Source organism: Tripterygium wilfordii, chromosome 14 (assembly GCF_013401445.1).
Source record: "Tripterygium wilfordii isolate XIE 37 chromosome 14, ASM1340144v1, whole genome shotgun sequence".
NCBI lineage: Eukaryota > Viridiplantae > Streptophyta > Magnoliopsida > Celastrales > Celastraceae > Tripterygium > Tripterygium wilfordii.
This window is the reverse complement of record NC_052245.1, coordinates 3,720,265-3,746,880: the sequence shown is the minus strand read 5'-3', so window position 1 is coordinate 3,746,880 and position 26,616 is coordinate 3,720,265. Positions and strand designations below refer to the sequence as shown.

Here is a 26,616-nt window from a genome sequence, read left to right as displayed (position 1 = left end):
ATCACTTTCTTTGAAACTTCAAGTTCCAATGGATGGTGAATATGTATTTCTCTTTTGCATACGCCAATGTTAGTCATATTTTCTCACCAGTTTGAACATATTTTTAGTGTATTTACATAATATCTGCGGTTTCTAGACTATTGTCCAAGTGTGATGGGTTTGTTCCATACACATCAAATGTAGTGAGTGTGGTTTTCGCCCAAAAACAAAAACAAAAACAAAAACATTTGTTGTGCGGAAAGAACTCAAGATGTTTACGGTGAACAAATAATTAATATGGAAAAAGAATCATAAATCAATAAGAGAATAATTTTACGTAGTTCGGCCAAATTCTTCTTTAAGACATGACAAATTATGTACAACAAAACCTTCAAATTAACATCAATCCAAACATACAACTGTTTAAACGAAAAATTACCACAAAATGAAAATAGGGACATATATATATATTACGTACCATAACTGTTGACGATCATATATTACGTACTACAAGCAAGTCTTGATAGTTTATTTCATCAACCAACACATAATTAGGAAAGCAAAACAAGCACACAAAAACATAATTAGAAGTTGTTTTACAATCCTTCCTTCATTGTTTAAGAAGAAAATGGATTGAACCGAACGATTGGACGACACTGAAGAGGCTCTTCAAGCGACAAATGGAAGCCGGCTTTTGGTTCCGTATTCAGTACTTTATCTCCATCCATACCAACCTTCCAATCAAAGCATTGAACCATTGATGCAATAGTAGTGTTCATCATGGTAAGAGCTAAGGTTGATCCAGGACACATCCTTCTTCCGGCACCAAAAGTGAGAAGGTTGGCAATTTGATTTGCTTTTTCGTTATTGGAAGACAAGAATCTTTCAGGGATGAATTCATCTGGATTATCCCAAGCTTCAGGGTCTCTCATTATGGCATATAAATTGAAAACTACCATGATGTCCTTGGGAATATCATAGCCTGAGAGTTGACAGGCTTTGTAGGTTTTTCTTGGCAAAAGAGATCCTGGTGGGTATAGTCTTAGTGCTTCCTTCACAATAGCTTGCAAGTATGGGAGGTTTGGAAGATCTGTTTCTTCAACCAGTCTGTCATTTCCCACCACTGAATCTATCTCTTCTCTTGCTTTTTCAAATATTTTAGGATGATTGATTAGATTCGTCATCATCCATTGCATAGCATCTGTAGATGTACTTGTTCCTGCAATGAAGATATCCTGGAAGTGCAAAAGGATATACCAAAGTGATTGAGTGAACCCACATGTATTCTCAAAGAAAAGCAAAGGGTATATATATAACTACAACAGTTTTACGAATCCCATTATTTTTTCTCCAAACTATCCCAAATACTAAGATGGACTCATACGATTTCTTCTCAGAGTTCAGTAGTACTAGGACTCCTACTTATTTCAAAGTTAGAAATCAGATTGTGCTGTAAGATGCGCATGAAATGAGAAAAGGGATCCAATATAAAAGAAGATACTATTATTACCAGAATGCAAGCTTTGATCTGGTTCTTGGTAATCTTGAACTCGGATTTTGTATCATGATAAGCTTCCATGAAAATATCCATCAAATCTTTATCTTCTCTATCAACACCTTCTCGCTTCGCTCTCTCTTCATGCTCCTTCCACATTCTCTCCAACAACTCGTCGCACTTTCTATCCATCTCCATCTCCTCTCCCCCATACATCCAATTAACGATTCCTCTCAGAGGTCCTGCCAGCGCTACGATGGCAGTCTTCATAGCCAACTCAAACGACCCAAAAACAACCTCCTGCACCTGTTCGGCCTCATTATCTTCCTCCGAACATCTCGTGCTCATAGCCATCCTGCATATGGTGTTGTTGGTCATCTTCATCAACTCCATCTTGACATTGAACACCTCGTTTCCCCTCGCTTTCTCCAATACTTTCTTTAAATACCGGTGTAGCTCCTCCCGTCTAACATTGCGCGATCTCTGAAGTTGTTTTGCGGTAAAAAGCTCAGTGACCGTCAATTTCTTCAAGTACCTCCAGTAATCTCCATAAGGAGAAAGGATAAACCCTATATTCCCAAATATCAACCGGTCCTTGAAGACCGAGGTAGGCTTCGATGAAAACGCGACGTCGTGGGACTTGAACACCTCGGTCGCCATAGACGCGGAAGACACAAGAACGAACTTAAAAGGACCTAAGCGGAGATACAAGAGAGGGCCGTATTTGATGGCAAGTCTTTGGAAGCAGAGGTGAATCTCTTTTCTTAGGAGGTGGATGTGACCAACCAATGGAAGTGACGGCGGGCTCGGAGGGAGATGGTTGCTTCCATCCTTATTTGTTGATTTTTTGAAGATATATCGAAGGAGAAAGGTTGAGAAGAGCCAGAGAAAGAAGAGGAACAAGTAGTAGTATTTCACATCAGTGATTGTTGTCATGGCCTTACAGAGATGATGATGATATTTTCATACACACATATGTATGTATATATAACTATAACTAGTGAATAGACAAGAGAGTTGGTCTGGTGGTTGCCAGCACCTTAATTAAAACATGGGATTCACATCGAGAGATGTTGGTCCAAATGGTTCCAGCTATGTAAGATATCGAATCTCAGTTGGTTAGTCTGCGAACATCAATGATCAGCATATGTGCAATAATCTGGCGAATTGGCAGTTGAAAATATTATTTAGGAATTGAGGGACGTGAACTACTACAGTGAAGGTCAATGCATCATGGTTGGCGTGGGTGCTTCCACAAATTTAAAAATAATTAAGCTGGGTCAAATGTCATCATGAGTTATTGTTAGAAATTATTAATTATAATATTTTCCAAACTAATAATTAAGAGAGAGCATGTTCTCTGATGAGTTTGTGAGTTCGATATCTACTTCAAGATGATACATGCATAGAGTTTTTAGACTGATAGGGGTTCCAATTTTTAGCTACAATTTCCTCTCAAAAACCATGTCTAATTTGTTAGTTTAGATTTCGTAAAACGTTGATGTCTAACTTACTAGTTTTAAATTTTTGTAGAACGTTTTGGAACAAAAATATGTCAATATATAATCCAAATTTATTTCTCTCGTGTCATACTACAAGCTAGCATTACGTGTTTGTATGGAGAGTGAGTTTGAATCAAACAAAGTAAACTCCTTACTAAAATCAAACAAAGTAAACTCCTTCATCATGTTCCAAAAACAAGAAATTAATCAATTGGCTTAAATTTCAATATTGACTTTGGTTATATGTTACGTAATTATGCTGATGTACCATGAAATCATGAATGAACAAGGTTTAGATTTTACACCAAAAAAATAGGACAAGTAGAAAAGAGAATATTGTTAAACTAAACTACAATACAATAACATCATCATTCATCACCCACACACAAAAAAAAAATCCTTTAATTTTTTATAACTTTTGGTTGTGATAGGGCAGGAGAGCATATTGAATTTTAAGAGAGTGACATGATAGTTGAATTTGCATTTTAATAAAAATTCAGTTAGGGAAAATATTTAAATGTTAGTGGAACACACGTAGAAACTTAAAAATCAAACCACAAAGAGTCTCATCTGTTTGGTCAAATAGAAAAACATATTGATACTTTGTCACATCGTCATTATTTATTAACATATATAGATGATTTCGGTTCCTAACTATCATCAGTGCGTTTTTCAGAAGGACAACATCCTTTAATAACTACTACGTAGTTAAGCGTGCTTTTACAATAGCACTATTGGGACTTAAAATAAGTACTCAAAACAGTGGGATCCACTGTTTTGGATCCCACATGTTTTAAATCAGTGGTCAAAAAACTGTACTTATTTTAAGTTCTTACTTTGAATACTTATTGGATAATTCCTATATATGTGTGTGTGTGTAAGTCAACATGTTGGTATGTAATACTGAAAGATATCTATGTGGGGGAGGATTTTATGTTTTCATTCTATTTTACTTAAATTAATGATGCAGAATGGTTGAAGAGAATAATAATTAAGAATATGATATGAGATTGAACTTGTTAATAATTGTCTGTTTTTTTGTTAAGAAGATTTGTAACGACCCGTTCCTGAGGGGGTCTGCGAAATTACTAAACTAACCTCAACTACCGAAAATTTTCCCAAATCCTCACAATGCATTTATTATTAAAATAAATTATAAAAATATTCAAACAACTAATCAAATTCAATATGTGGAACTTAAACAACAACAACCTAGCAAAAACTACCCATAACCCGACAGATCCTAGTATCCATGTCACCACAATCATGCCGTTGAAAGCTGATCATCGTCAATGAACTCACTTGAAAGTGGGGGAAACAAAGAAAGAGAGGATGAGCTATGAAGCCCAGTAGGGGTAAGTACCCGACAGGAACCCAGATACCTATGTGGTAGGTACCCGAGTGCACAATAATCACACAAACGAATCAAACAATGATAAACGAATACCGAAACAACCAACAAAATAAAGAGTATATTAAATCTACTTGAACACAGAGCAACAACCGAAACAACCAAGATAAAAATATCAGACAATACTCAATATGGTCATTTCACAGTCAATACCAACAAAATATGCATTATATATGCATGCTATCGTACACATCATGGCTCCAACACAACCAACCATCCAATGCAACAATCACACGCAGCACACGATAGTCCGGAAAACCATCGGAGGCCATGACACTCAAAACCATCCATAAATATCAAAGGTAGCAGCACACGATATTCTAGAAAGCCGTCGGAGGTCGTGGCGCACAAAACCATCCACAAATCTCAAAGGCAGCACACCGCAGTCCGGAATAACCATCGGAAACTGTGGCACCAACAACCGCCCATACAACTCCACAAACAACAACTGACCAGATGACAATAACATAGCTAACAACAAACCACAAATTAACAACAACAAAGCCAACCTAACAAATTCCTCAGCAACCAAACAAACAACAATGCTATCACACTACAACATCGACACTCATCCAAACCAACCAATCAATCATGATGCATGTCTTCAATAGAAATTTTCATACACTCAAAACGATTCAATCTTTGTTTAGAAAATATATTTTATTTTCTAAAATATGATGCAAGGCTTTACGAAGAACCTAATCAAATTCAAAATATTATTATGTGATTCACACATAAACTTATAAAGAAATATAAATAATATTTTTAATATTTTATTTTAAGACAAAAATGTTTTAGAATAAAATTTGCTTATTTAAAACATTCTCTAACAATCCAAAGTACCAAAATGGTTTCATGCCAAGTTTACATGTAACGAGAATCAAACAAAGTAAACTCATCGTGTTCCATAAACAATAAATTAATCACGAACGAGTATCTAATCAATTGGCTTAAATTTCAATATTAATTTTGTTTATATGTTACGTAATTATGCTGATGCACCATGAATGAACAAGGTTTATATTTTACACAAAAAAAAATAGGACAAGTAGAAAAGAGTATTGTTAAACTAAACTACAATAACATCATCATCATTCATCACCCACAAAAAAAAAAATACTGTAATTGGAACAAAATCTGTACCGACTTTTATTTTTTTTTTAATCTGGATGTCTATTTGTTACAAGAAAACATAATTTTTGTAACTTTTGGTTGTGATAGGCCAGGAGAGCATATTGAATTTTAAGAGAGTGACATGATAGTTGAATTTGCATTTTAACAAAAATTCAGTTAGTTAGGGCAAATATTTAAATGTGATCCTCTGTCATTTGTTTGGTCAAATAGAAAAACATACTGATACTCTGTCACATTGTCATTATTTGTTAACATATATAGATGGTTTCGATCCTAACTATCATCAACGCGTTTTCCAGGAGGACAACATCCCGTAATAACTACTCCATAGCTAAGCGTGTTTCTGCAATAGCACTATTGGGATGACCGACCTCTTGGGATGGTAAAGCCGTGAGGACCCGATATATCCACGAGAGCCGAACAACGTAAAATGAACAATATTGTTGATGTTTATTGGGTTGAAAATTTTAGGGGAAATTAGGCAAAAGGACATTTTTGGGACTTATATATTCCAAAAATGATAAAGCGGAAAAATCTTTACAAAAAAATACATTTGTGTTAAGTTGATAAAAATATCCTTGAGATTCATTTTATTGTCACGCGCGTGCTATAATTCTTCTTTCTCCTTTTTTTTCTCTCTCTTCTTCTTCCTTCACACCAATCACCAGAAATTGGCCTTCCAGCCATTCTTTTCGACCAACGAACTACCGAAATGAAGCTCTTGGTCAGCCCAATCAAAGCCCACTCATCAGTGGCCATCAATTATCACTTGATTTGCTGAAAAAACTTCCTGAAATCACGGCCACCTTTGGAAAAGAGTTAGATCCGGTCAATACGGCCAACTCCGGTGACCATCAACTCCATGGACCTAGGCGCATCACCTTTGAGGTTTTATTGCTTTTTTGAACTATTTTTGCCATCTGAAATCGGATATGAATTTGTAGATATCATATCTGTTTCGTATATGATATTATATCTATTTTGTATATGTCAATATTATATATGTTTTTTATCTGTAAATATTCTTTTGAAATCGAATCTGAATCTGCAAATATTATATCTGTTTTAGATTTGTTCTGATATGTTATCGATTTTGGTCCTTTTGGAACTTCAAACATATAACATTTTAACAAGACAGATAACATTATGATAGATATCAAATTAATCGAAATAGATAACATATCACCTGCAGTCTGCAGATCTCACATCATAACCAAAAAATCATGAAAATCATCACAGAAAATGTCGAAAATAATGATATGATGACATATCGAAGGCGAACAACAAGTTCTACAAGCCCCGTGGTGAGTATGAGTAGATCTAGTTCGAATACAAAAAAATTGGGGATGAAAAATCACTGAAAATGCCATAGAATTGTCAAATAAGCCATGGGGGTGAGGACGAAGCTTTCAGAGATGGAAACGAAGATTCCGGTGAAGGTTAGAGATGAGTCATGGCTTGTGCCATGTTTGAGAATGAAAATGAGGGTATTTTAGATAATAAAATCATATATTTTAACTTTTTGTTCTTTATGGAATAGTATTTCAAACTTTATGAAATAAAACTTTTAAGAGTGTCCTTGTTGTAATAACACTTTTAAGAGATGGACTTATCACCAATTTTCCCAAAATTTTAATATTACTAGGTAGATGCTTATGTACTCATCTTGTATTTCTGTTAAACTAAAAATTCATGCATTGCACGATTGGTGAAGCATATAAGAATTATCTACCTAATAATGTGTTCAAAATTCTTGTGCACACACACACACACACAGATAGATATCGATGTGGGGGAGGATTTTATGTTTTCATTCTATTTCACTTAAATTAATGATGCAGAATCGTTGAAGAGAATAATAATTAAGAATATGATATGAGATTGAATCTTGTTAATAATTGTCTGTTTTTTTTGTTAAGAAGTTTACAGTTGGTTTATGTCATAAATTGATGAGGTGTTCATATATAAAATATTTGGCCCCATTAATAAATTGCATTGTTAGAAGTTGTAATGTATCTTTCTATATCACAATAAATTAATTGCGCTGAAACCTGTATAATTAATGTGTATGGTTGGCATTTTTAGATACATATATACAGTATATATATATATTGAAAGGATAGGTGGGTGTTCATATATATCATCAAACAGTTTGCCCACTCTGTACCATATATATGTGTATGAGTGTACAGATATATATATATCATCTGCAGACAGTTTGTGCAGCACTCTGTACCATAATTTAGGGTTTGTGTGAATTAAAGAGAGGAAATATTTAAGAATGTGGAGGTTAAAAATTGCTGAGGGAGGTGATGATCCATACTTGTACAGCACAAACAATTATGTAGGGAGGCAGATATGGGAGTTTGATTCTGAAGCTGGAACTCCTGAAGAGCGAGCTGAGGTTGAAGACGCTCGCGAGAATTTCTGCAAAACTCGGAATCAAATCAGGCCTTGTGGCGATCTTCTCTGGCGAATGCAGGTATAAATATTTAATGACATGAACAATTTGTTTTCTCTTCTTAATTTCTCCGTTTGTGAAGATGTACGTAGCTGCTCTTCTGGTTCCCAGATACGTGATGGTGTCAAACAACAATAAGTCTTAATTTCCTCAGTTAAGAGCTAATTATTTAAGCTATTTTAATACAACTAGACCAATAAACCTAATTAGTTACATTAAGACAGCAACTACGTACTACGTACACTTTGAGGGTTGTGGATCAATTTTTCTTAAAATTTATACAAGTTTGAGGTTGCATGGTAATTGCATGAATCAAAGTTACATATATGATTAGTGGGCGTCTAACTTAATGGAGAAAACCGGGTTCTTCACGTTGTTAGTTAGTTGCTCACTCTATGTTTTTAGTTTTTATTTTTCAAAAATATTAGAGATTCCAGTAAAAAGCATCCCAGTAATAGATCTTGTTCATTGATTGATATACCTGGTAATTGAATCAAAGAGTAACACATCCATTACTGGGATGATATTGAAAAAAGATTGGTTAGAATTATTCCACCAATTTCACCAAATCTACATCATTGAATCATGGGTGTGGTGTTATCAAATCCAATATAATCATACATTGAATGATGGAGATTTGATGAAATTGACTTGACTGGACTAATTTCAGTCCCCAACCGTAAAAAATTTGCTTATGGTCTTCTTTCCCGGCCGCTATCAATACATTTGAAATGGGACCCACTCACCCACACTTGGAGAATCCATTTATTATCAGCATGCGGATGTCCCTCCACATGTGAGAACATATATATATATATATATATATATATATTCAATACACTTGAAATGGGATCCACTCACCCACACTTAGACAATCCATTTAGATGACTCTTATTTGCACCCCATTTTTTGCTAAGTACACCCCAATCTAATGTATTTTTAAAGGGTGAATGGGGTGTACTTAGCAAAAAATGGGGTGCAAATAAGATTCATCTCCATTTATTATCACCGTAGGATTGCGGATGTCCCTCCACATGTGAGAACATATATATATATATATATATATATATATATATATATATATATATATATATATATATATATATATATATATATATATATATATATCAGAAATTCTCCTATGTGATCAAAAGTGTGGACCAAGTTTGTGGACTTATTTTTCAACCATAGATGTGGTGGGCCCCATAATAAATGTGTGGCCCCCACTTATGTTGTGATTGATTACAACCATTGGATTTTGGTCCACAAACTTGGTCCACACTTTTGGTCCACATAGGAGAATTCCTATATATATATATATATATATATATATATATAATATTTAATGGTGTAAATGAGTAAGATGTCAAGTGGGACTCACTACTTTAGGTCTCATATGTTTCAAATCAATGATGTAAACATAGACATTTATTTGACACCCTTACTTTAGACCATTATGTGATAATTCCAACATATATATATATGGGTTCTCACACGCGAACTTCCTTAAACATTATAATTTACGGTTTACAGTTGTTGAATACGAAGTCCGTATACGGACATTTGAATTTCAAATTTATATATATATATATATGATAAATTCTCACATAAGGATCTAATGTAAGAGTGTAAAATAATGGATATATTTTAATGATGTGTATGATTGAGATGACAAGTGAGGTCCATAATTTTTGGTTTTATATGTTTCGAATCAATGATGTAAATATAAACCCTTATTTTACATCTTCACATTAGATCCTTATATAATATGTCACCCATACGCATGCCCGTATTTTTACAAACATACGAGCGTACATTTTACAGTTTTGCTGTCGGGCCCAAACCAATGGGCTCCACAGCAAATACAAAAAGTCAGATATTGACTTAAGAGTTAAAATCGAACATCCATAATACAAGCGTCCGTAGGTGAGACTCCTGATTGGTGTGTGTATATATATATATATATATATACATGAAAAAGCAGTTTGGGCACATTAATTTAATGTTGAAGAAAAGTGGGACTCCTGATTGCTTATTCACGATTATGGGAAATTTTTAGTCAACGTTTCTTTTAATATAATTATTTCAAAGATACTAGTCAGGCGCAAAGCCAATTCCACCCTAACTTTGAAGAAAAATTATTACATATATATAATATTTAAAATGTGATATAAAGTTATAAACTATATATCTTTCTAAAAATATATGTATTTCTCCTCAATTTTGAAAAATTTTCTTTGCATATTATATGTAATATATTAATAAAAATTCTTATTTTTTTAATATAAACGCAATTGAAATTCCTGAGGAGTTATACATTAGTGTTGTATAAATCCTTCTGAATTACTCCTCACTTTTTTGGTTTGATTGGGTCCCGAATAAAACAATAAAATATTATATATGTTATGACCTCAGTTTCTGAAGGAGAAAAATTTCAAGCAAACAATACCACCTGTGAAGGTCGAGGATGGTGAAGAAATCACATATGAGAAGGCCACGGCTTCCTTAAGAAGGGCCGTTCACTACTTTGGGGCCTTGCAGGCCCACGATGGTCATTGGCCCGCTGAAAATGGTGGCCCATTGTTCTTCCTCCCTCCCTTGGTGATGTGTACATACATCACAGGATATCTAGATGTCGTCTTCCCTAAAGAGCATTGTAAAGAAATCCTTCGCTACTTATACAACCATCAGGTACTTACACTTCATATATATATATAAGTATGTATGTATGTATATGTATATATTATAAAGATGTTTATAACCCCATTTGATAACTTATAGAATGAAGATGGTGGATGGGGATTACATATAGAGGGTCACAGCACAATGTTCTGCACATGTCTGAGCTACATTTGCATGAGAATTCTGGGAGAAGGACCTGAAGGTGGTAAGAATAATGCCTGCGCAAGAGCTCGAAAATGGATTCATGACCATGGTGGTGTCACATACATACCTTCTTGGGGAAAGACTTGGCTTTCGGTACCAATTAATTAATCTCAACACTAATTACACTACTTAATTTATGAATTCTAGTCTATATATTTATCTTAATCTTAATTAATGTTTCAGATTATTGGTTTGTTCGATTGGTCCGGGACGAACCCAATGCCCCCAGAGTTCTGGCTCCTTCCTTGGTTTCTCCCAATGCATCCAGGTAATTTGGACAAATAAATACATTATACATATATATATATATATAGTAGATTAATGATTTTACGTATGGTTTGAATGTTGCAGCAAAAATGTGGTGTTATTGTCGATTGGTTTATATGCCAATGTCATATTTATATGGGAAGAGATTCGTGGGTCCGATCACTCCGCTGATTTTAGAAATGAGAGAAGAACTCTACAATATTCAACCATTCAACCAAATTAACTGGAGAAAAGTTCGCCATTTATGTGCAAAGGTACGTTTGATTAAGTAAATACATTATTGCACTTGATTATATATGTCGTAATTTAATTTTGTTATATATATATGTATGTATGTATGTATGTGTGCAGGAGGATCTATACTACCCTCATCCATTGATACAAAACTTGATGTGGGACAGCTTGTATGTGCTTACGGAGCCTCTACTCACCCGTTGGCCGATGAACAAGTTGATTAGAGACCATGCTCTTGCGGTAACAATGAAGCACATCCATTATGAAGATGAAAACAGTCGATATATAACTATAGGATGTGTTGAAAAGGTGATCATCGATAAGATTATCAAGGAATTGAATTCATAAATATACATTTTTTTACGTACCCTAAAGAATTCTTTTGAGTGTGTGAAATGATGGAACAGGTTCTATGTATGCTTGCTTGTTGGGTTGAAGATCCAAATGGTGATGCCTTCAGAAAACATCTCGCCCGGATCCCCGATTACTTGTGGGTTGCAGAAGATGGAATGAAAATGCAGGTATATCAATATATATATATATAGAAATTCTCCAGTAAAAATGTCGTTATTTGAGTTAATATAAATATCTCTACTTTACTCCTAGACCCGACCAAACGACTATATTAAAGTTGTTTAGGGTTTAGGGTTAAGAATATTGAACGTATATATATTGTCGTACTTGGGTTTAACTCATATGAAATCCCCGAAAAATGGTATGCAGAGTTTTGGCAGCCAAGAGTGGGATGCTGGTTTCGCCATTCAAGCTTTGCTTGCCACCAATCTCACCGATGAAATACCACATATACTTGAAAGAGGGCATGACTTCATAAAGAAATCTCAGGTTTTACTGCTTTTTTTTTACATAACAATTAAGCACTAATTACGTCAACTTTATTATTATTTTTTTAAAAAAAATTTTCTTTCTGATAATTAAAAGGTGAGAGACAATCCTTCTGGTGACTTCAAGAGCATGCACAGGCATATTTCCAAGGGATCTTGGACTTTCTCTGACCAAGACCATGGATGGCAAGTTTCTGATTGCACTGCAGAAGCTTTGAAGGTACCATATCATCATCTGCATACACAAATTTTTTTTCTTTTATGAATGGAAATGACGTGATTAAATGTCAGTCGATCGTGACAGCAGGGCCACTCAGTGCTTATAAATAACAAAACGTACGTTGAATTATTGTAATTTATTATGTTATAGCTAGAGTCTCATCAAACTCTGTTATATATGCAGTGTTGTTTGCTATTCTCAATAATGCCACCGGAAATTGTTGGTGAGGAGATGGAGCCTCACAGATTATATGATGCTGTCAATGTTTTGCTTTCTCTTCAAGTAAGTGTTGGCTTCCAGCCCTAGAAGTCGGATTCGGGAATTGTAGAGCTCTCAAATCCGTAGAAGTCATATATCCATCAAAACTGTCTCGATCAAACAATAGTCTAATAAATTAATGCATTCCTTAATTCTCAGAGTAAAAATGGAGGTGTATCAGGTTGGGAACCAGCAGGGGCTCAAGAATGGTTAGAAGTAAGTGCCTAATTTTTAAAAAATATATATTTTTTACAAAATTAGTATGCTAATTAATTCCATATATTTTGGCTCTTGATTAATTTGGCTTTCATCATCATCCATCTTTCACCCTAATCAGTTTCTGAATCCCACGGAGTTCTTCGCGGACATCGTCGTTGAACACGAGTATGTCGAGTGTACCTCATCGGCGATGCAAGCTTTAGTATTGTTCAAGAAGTTGCACCCTCAGCACAGGAAGAAGGAGATTGAAATGTACATTGAGAATGCTGTCAAATACCTGGAGAATGTGCAAATGCCTGATGGTTCATGGTATGGGTGTTGGGGAGTTTGCTTCACATATGCTACATGGTTTGCACTTCTAGGCCTAGCAGCTGCTGGTAGGAGATACTACAATTGTGCCGCTGTACGAAAAGGGGTTGATTTCCTTCTTAGGACTCAAGGCGAGAATGGCGGTTGGGGTGAGAGCTATCTTTCATGCCCACAAAAGGTATATTCATGACATCGACATTTACCTAAACCCTAAATCTTAAATCCTAAAAACCACTGTCTAGTAATCACTAGCGTGCATTAATAATACATCGTTGGGTGATGCAGAAATACATCCCTCTTGAAGGTGGTCGAGAGAACTTGGTACATACGGCATGGGCAACGTTGGGTTTGCTTCACTCTGGTCAGGTTAGTTACTACGTATTAGTTGATGATGAATAATTAATAAAGTGCTGCATCAATTTGTAATCTTATGAATAATTACTTCCTAAAATTAATGCTTAGGCTGAAAGAGACCCGACACCTCTTCATCGTGCTGCGAAATTGATAATCAATTCTCAATTGGAGAATGGTGATTTCCCACAACATGTAAGTCTTTTTATTTTAATCATGCACAATTACTTGGAAATACTCTATCAATGTCTACAAAACTTACATATATATATATATATATTAATTTCTAAAATTGGCAGGAATGCACTGGTGTGTTCATGAGGAACTGCATGCAACACTATGCTGCTTATAGGAATATATTTCCATTGTGGGCATTAGCAGAGTATCGAAAAAGAGTCCTCTATAATCAATAATATATATATACACACACACACGTTATGGAGACAATTGTAAATTATTATAAGTGTGATTACTTTCTTTTTTTGGGGTGACATTTTGGTATTGTATAATTTCATAATTGAAATTACTGAAATTACATTGTGGCTTATATCTTATTTGTACAAAGGCGTGTCGTCTTAATCTTAATCACGTTAAATGTGTGTCTCACTTAATAATATCGTGATTCTTCCAAATGTGTTTATTGCATCAGACGGAATGAAATTGCAGGTAACTAGTTGTTGTGATTTATGTCTATCAAAGGAGCCAACGTTTGATTTTACTATTAATCAGATTATATCAACGCTAATTTATACAGGTAGTCGGACGCTACTTTTACAAAATCCCCAACCTATTTATTTGTTCCATTCACCCAACTTGTATGCAAACTTTTGGAAGTCATATAAGGTATACTAGTCATATGTGTGCTCAAAGTTCGATTCCAATGAGAAATATATTTCTCAGCGGTATTTCAAAAAAAAAAAAAAAAGTTTGGCCATTCAAGCTTTGCTTACTACTAATCTAATCGATGAAATTGCAAGAGAGGACATGACTACCTAAAGAAGTCTCAGGTTCACTACTTTTTTCATGAGCACTTACCTTCAACCAACAACATTGATTCCTTAAGGAGAATAGTTCAGGTAATTTTGATCTCTAAATGCCTTGATTCCTCGCCAAAAACCTCAGCATTGCAAATGGGGCATATCTGCAAAACAGCCAACAGCGTGGAACTATTGTTTCGAAGATGGCAATAGCGATTCTTTTGTTGCATATTACGCTGCTTATATATAGATGCGGCTTGCATGCTAATCTAACAACTAACTTGTATCATGTGTTAAACTGTTAATTGAAACGGGACAGGAAAAATAAAAGTTTGGGATACTTACTGACCTTGTTGATGCTAAGCCATTTGGTTATACATTTGGAATGATAAATGTGCTTGCAAGGCAGTTTCATTTGCCTCTCCCCTCTCTTATACTTCGTCTGGCAAATCACACATCTGCTTTGCAAGCAGGGCAAAAATGAGAATTTAATCAACGGCTAAAATGCACTTGTATCTTGAGGAGGAGAAATCCTAGATAAAAAGAATCTTGCAAATAAGAATCTCTTAGAAACCAATAACAAAGGAATCTTGCATATAGCAGCTACCTGCATGTTTTGAAGAGATATGGCATGATGACGGTCAACGTCAAATAATAAAGTATAGAGAACCTCCTATCCTAGAGGCTAGAACTCCAAGGGGAGGCAGAAAGGACCTCCCCTTGAATACAATCCAGTATGTGCAGACGGTAAATTGAAGGATTGCAAAAAAAAAAAAACAGAAAGGGATCACTCAGGGACCAACTTTTCTTTGCTGGTTTTTCAGACAATCTAGAATAAAAATTTATTGTTCATAGACAGCAAATTCAGAAACTGTTTCGTCCAAAGGAATAACTTGAAACTCTGATAATAAGCGCAGAACTCTAGTGTATTTTTTTCCCCAGAATCATCTTCCTATATTGTTCTGAATATTTACATTTGTACACATATCTAAGTTTGTTTACCTTAATAAGCTCAGATTCTCAGTCTGCTTCTGACAAATCCTTCCAATAGAATTTTTTTTTTTTTTTGTGGAAAAACTTAACAATTGATTTTTCCAATTACTGAATCCACGCACAACTTAGATAACCAAATAGGACTAACTTGGTTTTTAATGGCAATCAAATTTCGAAGTTAAGCTTGACCCTAGGTACCATAATTGAACCTATATAATTATAGGTCAAACAGTCTGACATTCTGTAGTTTTTCAACTTTTAGGTTAACATCCATTAGTAAGGGAGCTTTCAATCCTTCAGTCCATCTATATCAAGTCAGCTTACATTTTATCTTGGAGTAAGAATATCATTGTTCATTTTGATTCTGGCAAAAGTTATATATATTTCAAAAAAAAAAAGTTTAGTTGTAGTCAGGGACCTACATATAGAGATAAAAAGAGATCATACAATGGAGGTATACAAAATAACCACCAAACAATCAACAAGCTTAGTTAGTACCTCTCTCCAGATCTTTTCCTAGAAAATATATTTGTGAGCTTGCATTTCGAGGTTGGAAGCAAATCAATAAGCTCCTGGGAAAGACCCCGACTTTGAGCTCCAACTGCTTCACCTAACTCGAGTAGTTCCTGCAGTGCAGATATAGTGAATTCAGAACTTCCATAACGCTTTAATCGTAAGTCTTTCCTTGCCTTTTGCCAACAAAACAGTTAAGAGTAACCCATCCATATATAAAAAATTTATCCAAATCAACACCAAATTTTGACGGCGAAAAGCATTCTCCGGATTAATTACAAGCAATAGATCAGATAATGAAACGCAATTGGGTTCTGGCTAGCAGATATAGTTCAAAAGATTTTCTTCCTAAAGCCAAGGCTCAATTACAATTCTGGCGCCATACTAAAGATTGAACCAAAAACGTGCCAATGAGACATATTTTACATAAAGGCGGTAATAGAATATTATACATGAAAGCAAACCTCATAGGTCATGTCGCCTGGATCAAAATAATCTTGCAACACAACCTGCAATTATAAACCAAGAAACTGAAGGTTTAATCAGTTTTATTCTAAACCCCACATCTAAAGTAATTAACAGGGATTCTCAACTAAAAATTACTTTTGTCGTTCAAAAAAAATTAAATATTCCTTTGCACTAAAATAACTGTAAACTTACCATACTCCAACTTGAGATTTAAAAGGGTAACAATTTTTATAAGTGCGTATTTTAAATCAACACCAATAAAGCAGTTGATAGAAAAGTAATTACTTGACTCTTTTTCGTATATGAAAGCCCGATATGTTTATTTTAGCACACTATATCACACTGATACTGAATCTTATCTCGATATGCGCTTACAGCCGATCTCAAGCCCGGATAAAGGGGTAGGGTTGCGGTAGGTAGGAAGGCCGTGTAAACTTTGTCAAACCTATGAACATTACTTTATCTGCATCGGAACCCGAGTGCAGAGATAAATGAGATAACGGTGTGACGGTGAGGAGAATCGAGAGGATTTGTAAAGTAGAGATTAAGAAGCGAAGAGAATGACCTGAAAAGACAAGACTTGAAGTAGTAATAAGGGATATCGATTCAACAGAATTTGATTGAAACTATGATCCTAGATAGAAATGAATAGCGGAAACAAATACATGTATTGGATTCCCATTGATTTTCTCATAGACTCATGTAACTGACTCCAAACTTTTGGGATAAAGGCTCGAATGATATGATGATGATGATGATGATGACTGATACTTAATCTTCTTCGAATTAGCTCATGCTTGAGATGTCGTAAGGACTCAGTGAGTGTATGCAACTAAATGACATTTGCTAATGGAACCTAGACATACATGACTGAACATTAACCAATATTGACCAAGAAAACAAAAGACCACATACCTGAGAAGGATTAGTACTCGGAGTATCAGCAATGCCTGCAAAAAAAAAAACAGATATTATAAGACATCGGAAATAATTAGAGAAGACAAAGACAGTTCTAGCCTTCTAGGACCTTAAAAAGAAGTTAAGTTTCTGCTAGTAAGCTAGATAATTGCAATAAGTAGGAGAAAAGGTTCCAGCCAAATGAATCAAGGACACTGTATGTCTGTATCTTCCTTGCTTTGCAGGGCTGAGGTGTATATATGTGCCTGTAACACACCTATTACTAATTCATTTGTTCTCAAGTTATATATATATATATATATACACAAACACACATAAACCACCTCAACTGTGGTCTAATACTAACTAGTAAGGTTGATTACCACCAACCTGCTCCATGCAGGTTTGAATCCCCAAGAAAAAAGTTCAAGGGATAAAAAGCTATGTACACAAACGCTGAAGAAACCTCCAAAATGAATCATTCCCTAGATAGCATACCAACTAATCCCACTTCCCACCACATACCATAATGGCCACATTCCAATTAAAACCTAGCACATAGTACTTTTGTTCTGGCATGACTAAGCAAATAGGTCATTAGTCCAACTGCATGATAACTTTAATATGGTAACATCCTATATAAACAAAAAACAAAATCAGGTATCAAATTTCGCTAGAATGCATAATCAATCGACTCAAAAATGACAATGAACTAGGTAAAGAGAAAAACAGGAAACGAACGTTCTTCCGGGATCGCATGCATGCCCATATCTGCATCTTCAGATTGCATGTCTGTAGTTGTTGACTCTTCTGTATTCATTACTGAAGGGTATCCCCAGGCCTGAGTGCTGACATCCATTCTCATTGAATGATCATTAGCGTCATAATAACCATGGTACAAAGTACTCTCAGGGCCAGAAAGTTCAAACTTGTATGCATTCACATTTGTTGACCAGTATCCATTTTCCTGTACAGAAAACACAAAAACAGACATTTTTACTGAGATGGAGAATGCAAGTTGTAACAATAAGGCCTCAGCATTGCACTTATCCTTTTCATTTCATGGGAAAAACAGTAACAGGAATGTTTAAAATAATTAGCCATATTTGGTGTGATTCAGCAGAATCACCACACACAAAATGTTTTCAAAAGCTGGTTAAACTATTATATGTAATGAGTAACTGCTTGCCAACTGATTCATAAGTAGTGTATAAAAAAATTCAGCCCGCAAATCTTTTATAGATGACATGGGAAGACAAACTACTTCAGAAAACAAACTGACAATTGAGATCTTACCGAAAGTGCGTGTATGAATTAGAAATTTCTTTACTCTGATACAGACCAAGGTAAATGAAGCATTTGAATGAATGCTCTTGGACAACAGCATAATAAACATAATATTTTTCCTTCTTTTTTTTTCTGCTCCTACGTCATACGACCGTTGATTCAGTAAAACCACATTTTTCATTCATTTGACAGATGACCACCCAATACAGAAAAATATTTCCGCACAGCAACCTTCATTTTAACAATTCAAGATTCCAAAATTCCATTCCCAATGGCAAGTTAAAATCCAGAAATACCTGATCAACTATTGGCCCAGTGGGAGAATAGTACGGTGGCAAATGTGTTAAATCTTCAAAGAAGTCCACAAAGCTTTCAGTTACGATGTAAGGACAGCCATTGTCTATGTAATGCACCTCCATTTGTCTGCTCCCATTCATCTCTAAACAACTGCTCTGACTCCGATTTGCAAAAGAAAACACTATCCTGAATCCAACTTGCCAAAAGATCTGCAAATTATTCAGAAGTTCATTAACCAAATGCCAGGAGTCAAGGTTGTAAGAGATGAGAAAGAAACTATCAATCATAAAGCAAAATTAGTGTTTCCCTTGAGATTGAGTCTACAAGAATTATAATAGAGTTACAAGTCACGATTACTTTAAAAAAAACTCCGTTAACAATATTGGTACAACCGTGAAATTGCTTAAATACTTGAGCCTTTTCTACTCATTCAATCTCATTTAAGAGCTATATACTTCATCATTTCTGGAAGCAGTGAAAAGATCATTCAGAAAATAACACAAACAGAAATTGAAGTTCTAGCCCTAAAAGTGCAAATCCAGCGTAAGCAAATCATTGATCCCCATTGACTACAAAATTTTTGACTAAATTCACACAATTAGGGAACACTACAAAACAGAAAAACTCAGAGTTTAAAAGGCTGACATTCAACAATCTCTTCAATTCCAGGCAGTGTAACGTGAATAAAATTAGAAACAAAGTCAGAGACACCATTGTAGGAGAGACTCCGAAGCAGAGAAGCAAAGAGAAGTGAGAGTACAAGAAGCAATTTAAACAGTCGATTTTCTCTGCATAAACTATTGAAGATTCTCATTCATGAATGCTAAAATTAACAAGAAAACAAACGAACCAGAAATAATTTAAACAATGTGATCAAAAACAGAAAATCAGGGATAAGCTTCCTCTTAACGCTCAAAATTGGAAAATGTGGTTTAACTGATTATAACGAACACGAGCAGAGAGAGAGGGAGAGAACGTGAATGAAGACTAGGCTTCAAAGTTTACTTACGGACCAGGAAGATTGCTCTCTCTCTCAGTGTCTATGTCTCCTTCGTTGCAGACTGTAGAAATTAGAGAGAGCGGACTGGTGTCTCTCTCTCTTCTCTGTCTCTCTCTGCTTTGTGGCGCTCTGTGCTGGGTTTTAGGGACACATGAGATATATCCTACCAGAGACGCATTCTTTTATCATCATCTCGCGATATATGATCCAAAAGATAGACTCATTACCAAACGACGTCGTTCTAATAAGTTTTTTTTCTTTTCCATTTATATTTATGGTAAAGCCGGTGAGATTCTGTGGCAGCCAGCCAGCCACCCACATTGAGCACTGAGCAGAGATATGGGGACTGTAAAAAATCTCTGCTGTAAATACTAGCTTAAAGTGCAAATAAGATGAGGTTAATTTAATAACAAAAGATCGTCAAAGAAACAAGCCATTTCATAAAATTAAAAAAAATATAAATATCTATATACACAGAAATGTGTTTTCACTACTGATTTAGAACATGTGAGACCTAAAATAGTGGACCCATTTTTCATTTCACTCATCTACACTCTTAAAACATGACGCATTTTAAATACGCATAAAAGAATTTCTATGTGTGTGTATATATATATTGTTGAATGCTTAAGCAAAATGCATACAGTTATTTCGTTAAAAAAAAAAAAAAACAACATAAGAACATATGTAGAACAAAGGACAAACCAACCTTGCTTACTTCCTTCCTTTCCATGTATGCATGTGTCTCCGTCAGCAGACAATGGAAAATCTCTTCTTTAGTTGAAGATTTAAAGCTCCTTCCGAATTGGAAAGAGAGTATAGGAATTGATGTCTTCTTACACCAGTTACTCTCTCATCATTAACAAAATGAGAGTAATTGGGAATTCAAAAAGGTTAGTCAAAATTAAACAAAAAGATTATATATGGCATCAATAAACCATGATTAAGTTGTATAAAGTAACAATTAATTCGTTATAATTATGTATGAAGAATGTCATCATGTTGAACTTTTGACTTTGACCATTAATCGTAGGTCCTGCCCCAATCCATTTGTTGTATAAAATTATAAATCATGGCTTTCAGATCATGTTACATCTATGATAGCATTTTTCTGGGAAAAAAAAAATTCTTGAACCCCAATCCTATTAGACAGACGAATCCCGAAATAAACAAGAACATCACAGGTAATGTAACTCTGCAACCACCAAGTGCTCCGGCTAAGCATACACTACAATGTGAGGGGAAAAAAAAAAAAAGACGAACAATCTCCACCAGTGACAGATTCATGTAACAGCAAACAGACATTCCGAGGTATTACCACAAAGATCGAAACACTCGGTACGTATTGCAAATCACAAACATCAGCAAAAGTTATTCTCAAAAAGTACTTGAATCAATTCAGCATTTATCCCTTGGATACCACCTACCAAGGATGATTGTAAAATCCATAAAAATAAAGCAAACTACCCAAGAATGTCATTTCTTCCGGTTTTTAACTAAAAGCTCATCCAGGCAGCAGTAGCCTTGGATTCAATTCTTGTAAATCAGGTTGTGAAACCAAAAAAATCTATCCCATCCAAAATTTAAAATGGGTTCAGGGAGAGAAACCCCCTGCAAAAATTATTTCGAGAAAATTCCCGCCATTACAAATCCTCAAGAAAATCGAGATTATCATCACCATCACGATCTAAATTCTAAATAAGAAAATGTTGATGGAACCCAGAATTAAGCACCACCAGATCCGTACTTCTTTCCAAAGACTATCAGCTGAAGCTTGTCGTAACCAGCAAGCACACCAGCACCAGCAACAGCACGAAGGATGTTTGCTCCAGCACCCTTGAAGAGAGACTTGGCACCCTCATTCTTCAAGATTTGGGAGAAAGCATCAAACGAGCTCTTGTACTTGACAGCTTCACCAGATGTCATCATCATTCTTCTACGAACAGTGTCGATTGGGTAGGATGCAAGACCAGCACCATTGGTGATAATCCAACCAAGAGCAAAACTAGCAAAGAAACTATCCTGAGATAACAAGAAGAAAGCAATGTCTAAGGATCAAAACACAGCAATTTCCCGCAACTACCAGACACAGTTCGTACTCAATAGAGCCACAAAAAACTTTCACAGGCAGTTACAAGCAAAAGATAAAACAGTAGCAACTTTCATTAGTAAATGTTCCAGTCAAAACAAATGTCAACAGTTAAACTGCAACGAAAATTAGATAGGAATATCCTACTCGGCGATAGAAACAACAAACAATGCTCAAAACTATTGACCAAAGAAACTTCTTGAGAATGTCACACAAAATAATAAATAAAGGAGACGTCAAACAAAAATAAAATAAGTATCAACTGATGCAATAACTTTAAGGAAATTGCTATAGCTCGGTACAATCAAACATAAGCTTGCAATCGCATAACCATTCAAAGAATTAACTCTGTAAGAACATTTCCACTAACCTGCAACTTTCCAGTCAAGACCACTGGCTTCAGAGAATCATACATTCCAAAGTAGAGTCCTCGGTATACGATAATTCCAACACATGAAATGTTAAAACCACGGTAAAGACCAGCAAGACCATCAGATTTCAATGTCTTCCTGTAGACATCAACCAGCCCATTAAATTGCCTCTCTCCTCCTTTCTTTGCAGCCTTAGCATCATTGGCCAAACGAGTACGGGCATAGTCAAGGGAATAGACAAAGAGAAGGGAAGAAGCACCAGCAGCCCCTCCTGATCCCAAATTTCCAGCAAACCATTTCCAGTAACCGTCCCTGTCTTTCTTGAAGTTGAAGAGGCTCTTAAAGTAATCCTTGAATGCAAAATTCAAGGCCTGCGACAATTTGATATCGGAATATGAAAATTGTGAAGTAAAGAAATTACGAAATAAATACTGAATGCAAAGACAATAATTAGCCAAACCTGTGTGGGGAAATAACGGATGACATTAGCAGTATTCCCCCTCCACAATGACATGAAACCTTCATCCTGAATTGTTCGCTTAAAACATTCACCAATGCCCTTGTAAGGCTCAGAGAGTCTTCCAGTTTTAATCATCTCATCCTGGTTCTGAATCAAAAGCTTGACACGCTCAATGGGTGCAGCTGCTGTCTTGGATACTGCAGCAGATACTCCTCCCATAAGAAAGTCAATAGCAAATCCAGCAAATCCTTTCTCCTTCGGAGCTTGGACAAAAACTGAAGTGGTTGATTGAACCAAGGATAAATCGCTGGTAGCCCCACAGGCGCGCACCATGGGGTATTGCAACGCAGCATTGGAATAATTGTCATATGTGCGGCGATGATACAAAGCAGCAGGCCTTGAATATGCCCCATCAAAACCTTGATGGTCTTGGGCAATGCTAGAACGGAATAGTGAGCCAGCTGCCTTCTGCATAACAGTAGGGTGTTGAACTTGATCAATCATCTTGACTTTCCCTGCACGTATGTTAAGAAAATTGTTGATGTTAACTCCAATTTCATCAGCAACATAAATTCATACAATGGGAAAAAGCTTAGAACATCTTTAACGACTTTATAAATGCAGATGGTAAAACGAATGGGTTACATGCAACAATTAGAAGTGCATTACATCAGCTTACTGTAAAACAAAAATATGGTCAGACCATCAGACAATGGTGATTAAGGTTAGCAAACATAACATACATCAATACACATTATTGGGAACCACCATATCATAGAAGCATCTTACCCATGAACATACAAGGCGATGGGTGTAGCCCACAAGAAATAAAGAATCAAAGAAACAATGCCTAGTATCATACAATAATGCAATTCGTAAATCTGTAACCATGTATGGAAAAGCGATCAAACAGCAGACTAGAGAACAAGGAAAATCAGCATTTATTATATCATAGGCAATTTATTGCTTATTTTCACCTGCCAACAGCTACCATCTCGTTTTTATTCGGATAAAGACAATCCTCAAGGAAGTCTAATAGAAGATAAACAGTAAGACAGAGTGCTCAAATTCTAGACGCAAAACATATCAATGCACCAGAAGGGGGGGGAAAAAAACACAAAGCATTAAGATGGTAAGTTCCAAAAACATAATATCAATAGGAATTAAAAGACCAAAAGCAAAGGACACATTATTTTACTAAAAATGGTTTGGAGTAACACCACAGAACTTACCACATGAAAAAAATAATAATTAAGAAGACTGATAAGAGATGCAAACAAAAAACATGTAGATATATACTTAAATAAAAGAGGGTTCAAAAGTAATGCTTGATAAGAGCTCTACGAAAAGCAAAGCTCAATTCTAAACAAGGGAGTCTATTAATCGAACCTCCATAAGAAACCAACAACAAATTTTTTGTCGAGTTACAAATTTGTTATTCATAATTCGGGATGCAAAGTGAACACTCAAAAGTGCATTTTCCAGGTCAATATAGCCATAAAGTATCCTCCTAAAAAAATTCGAAAATCTCGTCCAGCCTCTAGAATCCTCAGTAAAAACTAGAATAGATCAAAGTTCCAAAAGAAGAGTAGAAGACAAACCTACATATATGACCCTCCTAACGCCATCTGGATTTAAAAAGCTCAGGAAGTAAATGGTAGGCATAGATACGCATATTTGACTAAAGCAGCAACCAATAATCAATAAAATGACATCAGAAATCCGGCAAAACACACATCATGTTCTTTTCTCCATCAAAACAATAATCTGAAGTGTTGAATACCGAAAACTTTTTGAAAACACAAGATCTGGTGGATCCGTCACTAACATTAAAACAGTGTATTATGGGTACGACAACTCATTTTCTCAAAACTAAAGCAAAATCGAAGCCAATATGAACTCATTTCCTCAAAACTAAAGCGAAATCAAAGTAACATTAAAAAAATAATAATAGATCTGGCAAGATCTCCTCCACGACAAACCAATTACATGACATAACAAATTCTAATATCTAAAAAGGAAATAACAGAACGGAACTAGAACATCAAAGAATCTCGAGTAATATCACTGAATAGATGTAACAGCAAAATCTCAGATCCATCGACAAATAAAAAATTCAAATAATACAAAACAAAAGGGCACGTATAGATCTATAGAATTGTACAAATCCTCAAAGAACGCCGAAAAATATAAATCAAATAGTCAATAAACGAAGATTTTCAATCTGGTTCCTTGTGTATACCTTGAATTGCTGTTGTGACTGCGATTGGATGGCTTATGAGCGTCTCCCCGCCTCCCGCTTTGCGTTGTAAGATAAGCAGCGAAAGGAGGAGCGAGAGAGAGATTTGTGGAGTAGGCTGCGAGACGTTGAAACGTGCGAACCCTTTGCGTTTTATTGGAAGGAAGGATGTCACGTGGAAAGTTCGCGAATTGCCGCTTTGATTTGGCTTTCCGTTTAAGCGGGGGACGGCTGCCCAATTCCGATGGTGGGATGAGGTACTGATTGGTTGAGTAGAGAGGTTTCGAGGAAAATGCAAGGTTTTGAAAACCGGACCGGACCGGACGGTCGGACCGGTGACCGGTCACTTCTCCGGTCCGGTTGAGGTGTCAAAACCGGTAATTGATGAACCGGGATATTTCCGGTTGAACCGGCCGGTTCTTCTGTTGAACCGGTCAGAACCGGGCCTGTTTTGACCGGTTCGGTCATTAATTAAAGTTAATAAAATATTTTTGAAATTTTGTTATTTGTAGGGTTTGAACTCATGACTTTTTGTTCATTAAAAAAAACTTTAACCACTAGGCTATGAGATTTTCTTTGTTTAAAATGATACTTTATTTGAATATATTATATTTTTATGAAGTTTTCTTATATATTATATGCATATAATATAAATATATATATAAATAATTCATTACGTTAAAACCGGTTCGAACCCGGTTTGAACCCCGATTGAACCTTTGAACCGTGAACCGAAGACTTTTCCGATTTAATGACCGGTCCGGTTTTAAAAACCTTGGAAAAATGCCCTTAGACTTGCAAGATATAAGTAAATCAATAAGAATCAAGAACCAATTTAATGAGGAAACTTTGTGGTGAACAGTAAATTAGTAATGGAAAAAATACTCGTGTTTATGGGCAATCAACCTCTCTCTCAAAATTCATTATAGAGAATAAGTGTACAAAGAAACATCCTAAATTACAAACCTACACAAGATAATGTACTTAGAGATATCAATCGATTTCTCGATTGACTTGAATTTATCGAGTAGAGAGAACCACATCAATTTTGAGCTCACGGAGATGCTTTCAATTTATATGCATCTTGGGCTCACAAAGACATCAAAAAGACTCCTCAAGCTCACGCATATGCCTTCAATCGACTCCTCAAGCATTTTTTTTTAATAACAGTCCTAGTCCCACCGGACGCCGCCTCCTTCATCCACTCTCTCTCCCCTATCTCGTCTCTCACCTTCATCTTGGCTTTGGTTTTTGACAAAAGACCCACCAAATTGAATCCAGACCGCCATGATCAAAACCTCGTGAGCCTTGAACACCGACGTTCCGTATTCCGAATGGAATCAAGCCTAAAAAATGCATATCCCCCAAGGAAGATGAACCTATCTGGCCACCTCACTATAGCCGCTTGTCTCTACCATCACCGAAAGCATTATTCGGGTTGTGCTTGACTTAACCCA

General features: G+C 35.6%; 4 protein-coding genes across 6 annotated transcripts; 1 reads left to right on the top strand and 3 right to left on the bottom strand.

Moving 5' to 3' along the window:
• Positions 1-411: 411 nt before the first annotated feature.
• LOC120015746 (cytochrome P450 705A12-like) lies at positions 412-2,435 on the bottom strand. The gene is made up of 2 exons (XM_038868294.1): positions 1,490-2,435; positions 412-1,214 (listed from the first exon to the last, which is right to left on the bottom strand). Exons 1-2 carry the CDS (start codon positions 2,408-2,410, stop codon positions 597-599), a joined length of 1,539 nt encoding a protein of 512 aa, XP_038724222.1. The 5' UTR covers positions 2,411-2,435; the 3' UTR covers positions 412-596.
• Positions 2,436-7,678: 5,243 nt separating this feature from the next.
• On the top strand, positions 7,679-14,193 carry LOC120014597 (beta-amyrin synthase-like). Its single transcript, XM_038866587.1, has 15 exons — positions 7,679-8,003; positions 10,398-10,673; positions 10,764-10,961; positions 11,052-11,136; positions 11,220-11,389; positions 11,487-11,678; positions 11,777-11,890; positions 12,093-12,212; positions 12,309-12,431; positions 12,615-12,713; positions 12,849-12,905; positions 13,027-13,395; positions 13,503-13,583; positions 13,680-13,763; positions 13,868-14,193. Exons 1-15 carry the CDS (start codon positions 7,803-7,805, stop codon positions 13,979-13,981), a joined length of 2,283 nt encoding a protein of 760 aa, XP_038722515.1. The 5' UTR covers positions 7,679-7,802; the 3' UTR covers positions 13,982-14,193.
• A 232-nt stretch (positions 14,194-14,425) lies between these two features.
• On the bottom strand, positions 14,426-20,169 carry LOC120014598 (E3 ubiquitin-protein ligase BIG BROTHER-like). 3 transcript variants are annotated; one of them, XM_038866589.1, is made up of 8 exons: positions 20,014-20,169; positions 19,000-19,209; positions 18,158-18,383; positions 17,435-17,469; positions 16,504-16,560; positions 16,037-16,164; positions 14,895-15,003; positions 14,426-14,709 (listed from the first exon to the last, which is right to left on the bottom strand). In XM_038866589.1, the coding sequence occupies exons 2-8, from the start codon at positions 19,138-19,140 to the stop codon at positions 14,641-14,643; spliced, it is 765 nt and encodes a 254-aa protein (XP_038722517.1). In that variant the 5' UTR covers positions 19,141-19,209; positions 20,014-20,169; the 3' UTR covers positions 14,426-14,640. The 3 variants fall into 3 exon arrangements, with proteins under 3 accessions (XP_038722517.1, XP_038722516.1, XP_038722518.1); XM_038866588.1 differs by having other exon boundaries at positions 20,010-20,164; XM_038866590.1 differs by having other exon boundaries at positions 16,516-16,560; positions 20,010-20,164.
• A 1,192-nt stretch (positions 20,170-21,361) lies between these two features.
• On the bottom strand, positions 21,362-25,420 carry LOC120015267 (ADP,ATP carrier protein 1, mitochondrial-like). Its single transcript, XM_038867615.1, has 4 exons — positions 25,163-25,420; positions 22,921-23,435; positions 22,460-22,831; positions 21,362-22,022 (listed from the first exon to the last, which is right to left on the bottom strand). Exons 2-4 carry the CDS (start codon positions 23,422-23,424, stop codon positions 21,726-21,728), a joined length of 1,173 nt encoding a protein of 390 aa, XP_038723543.1. The 5' UTR covers positions 23,425-23,435; positions 25,163-25,420; the 3' UTR covers positions 21,362-21,725.
• Between the last annotated feature and the right edge of the window lie 1,196 nt (positions 25,421-26,616).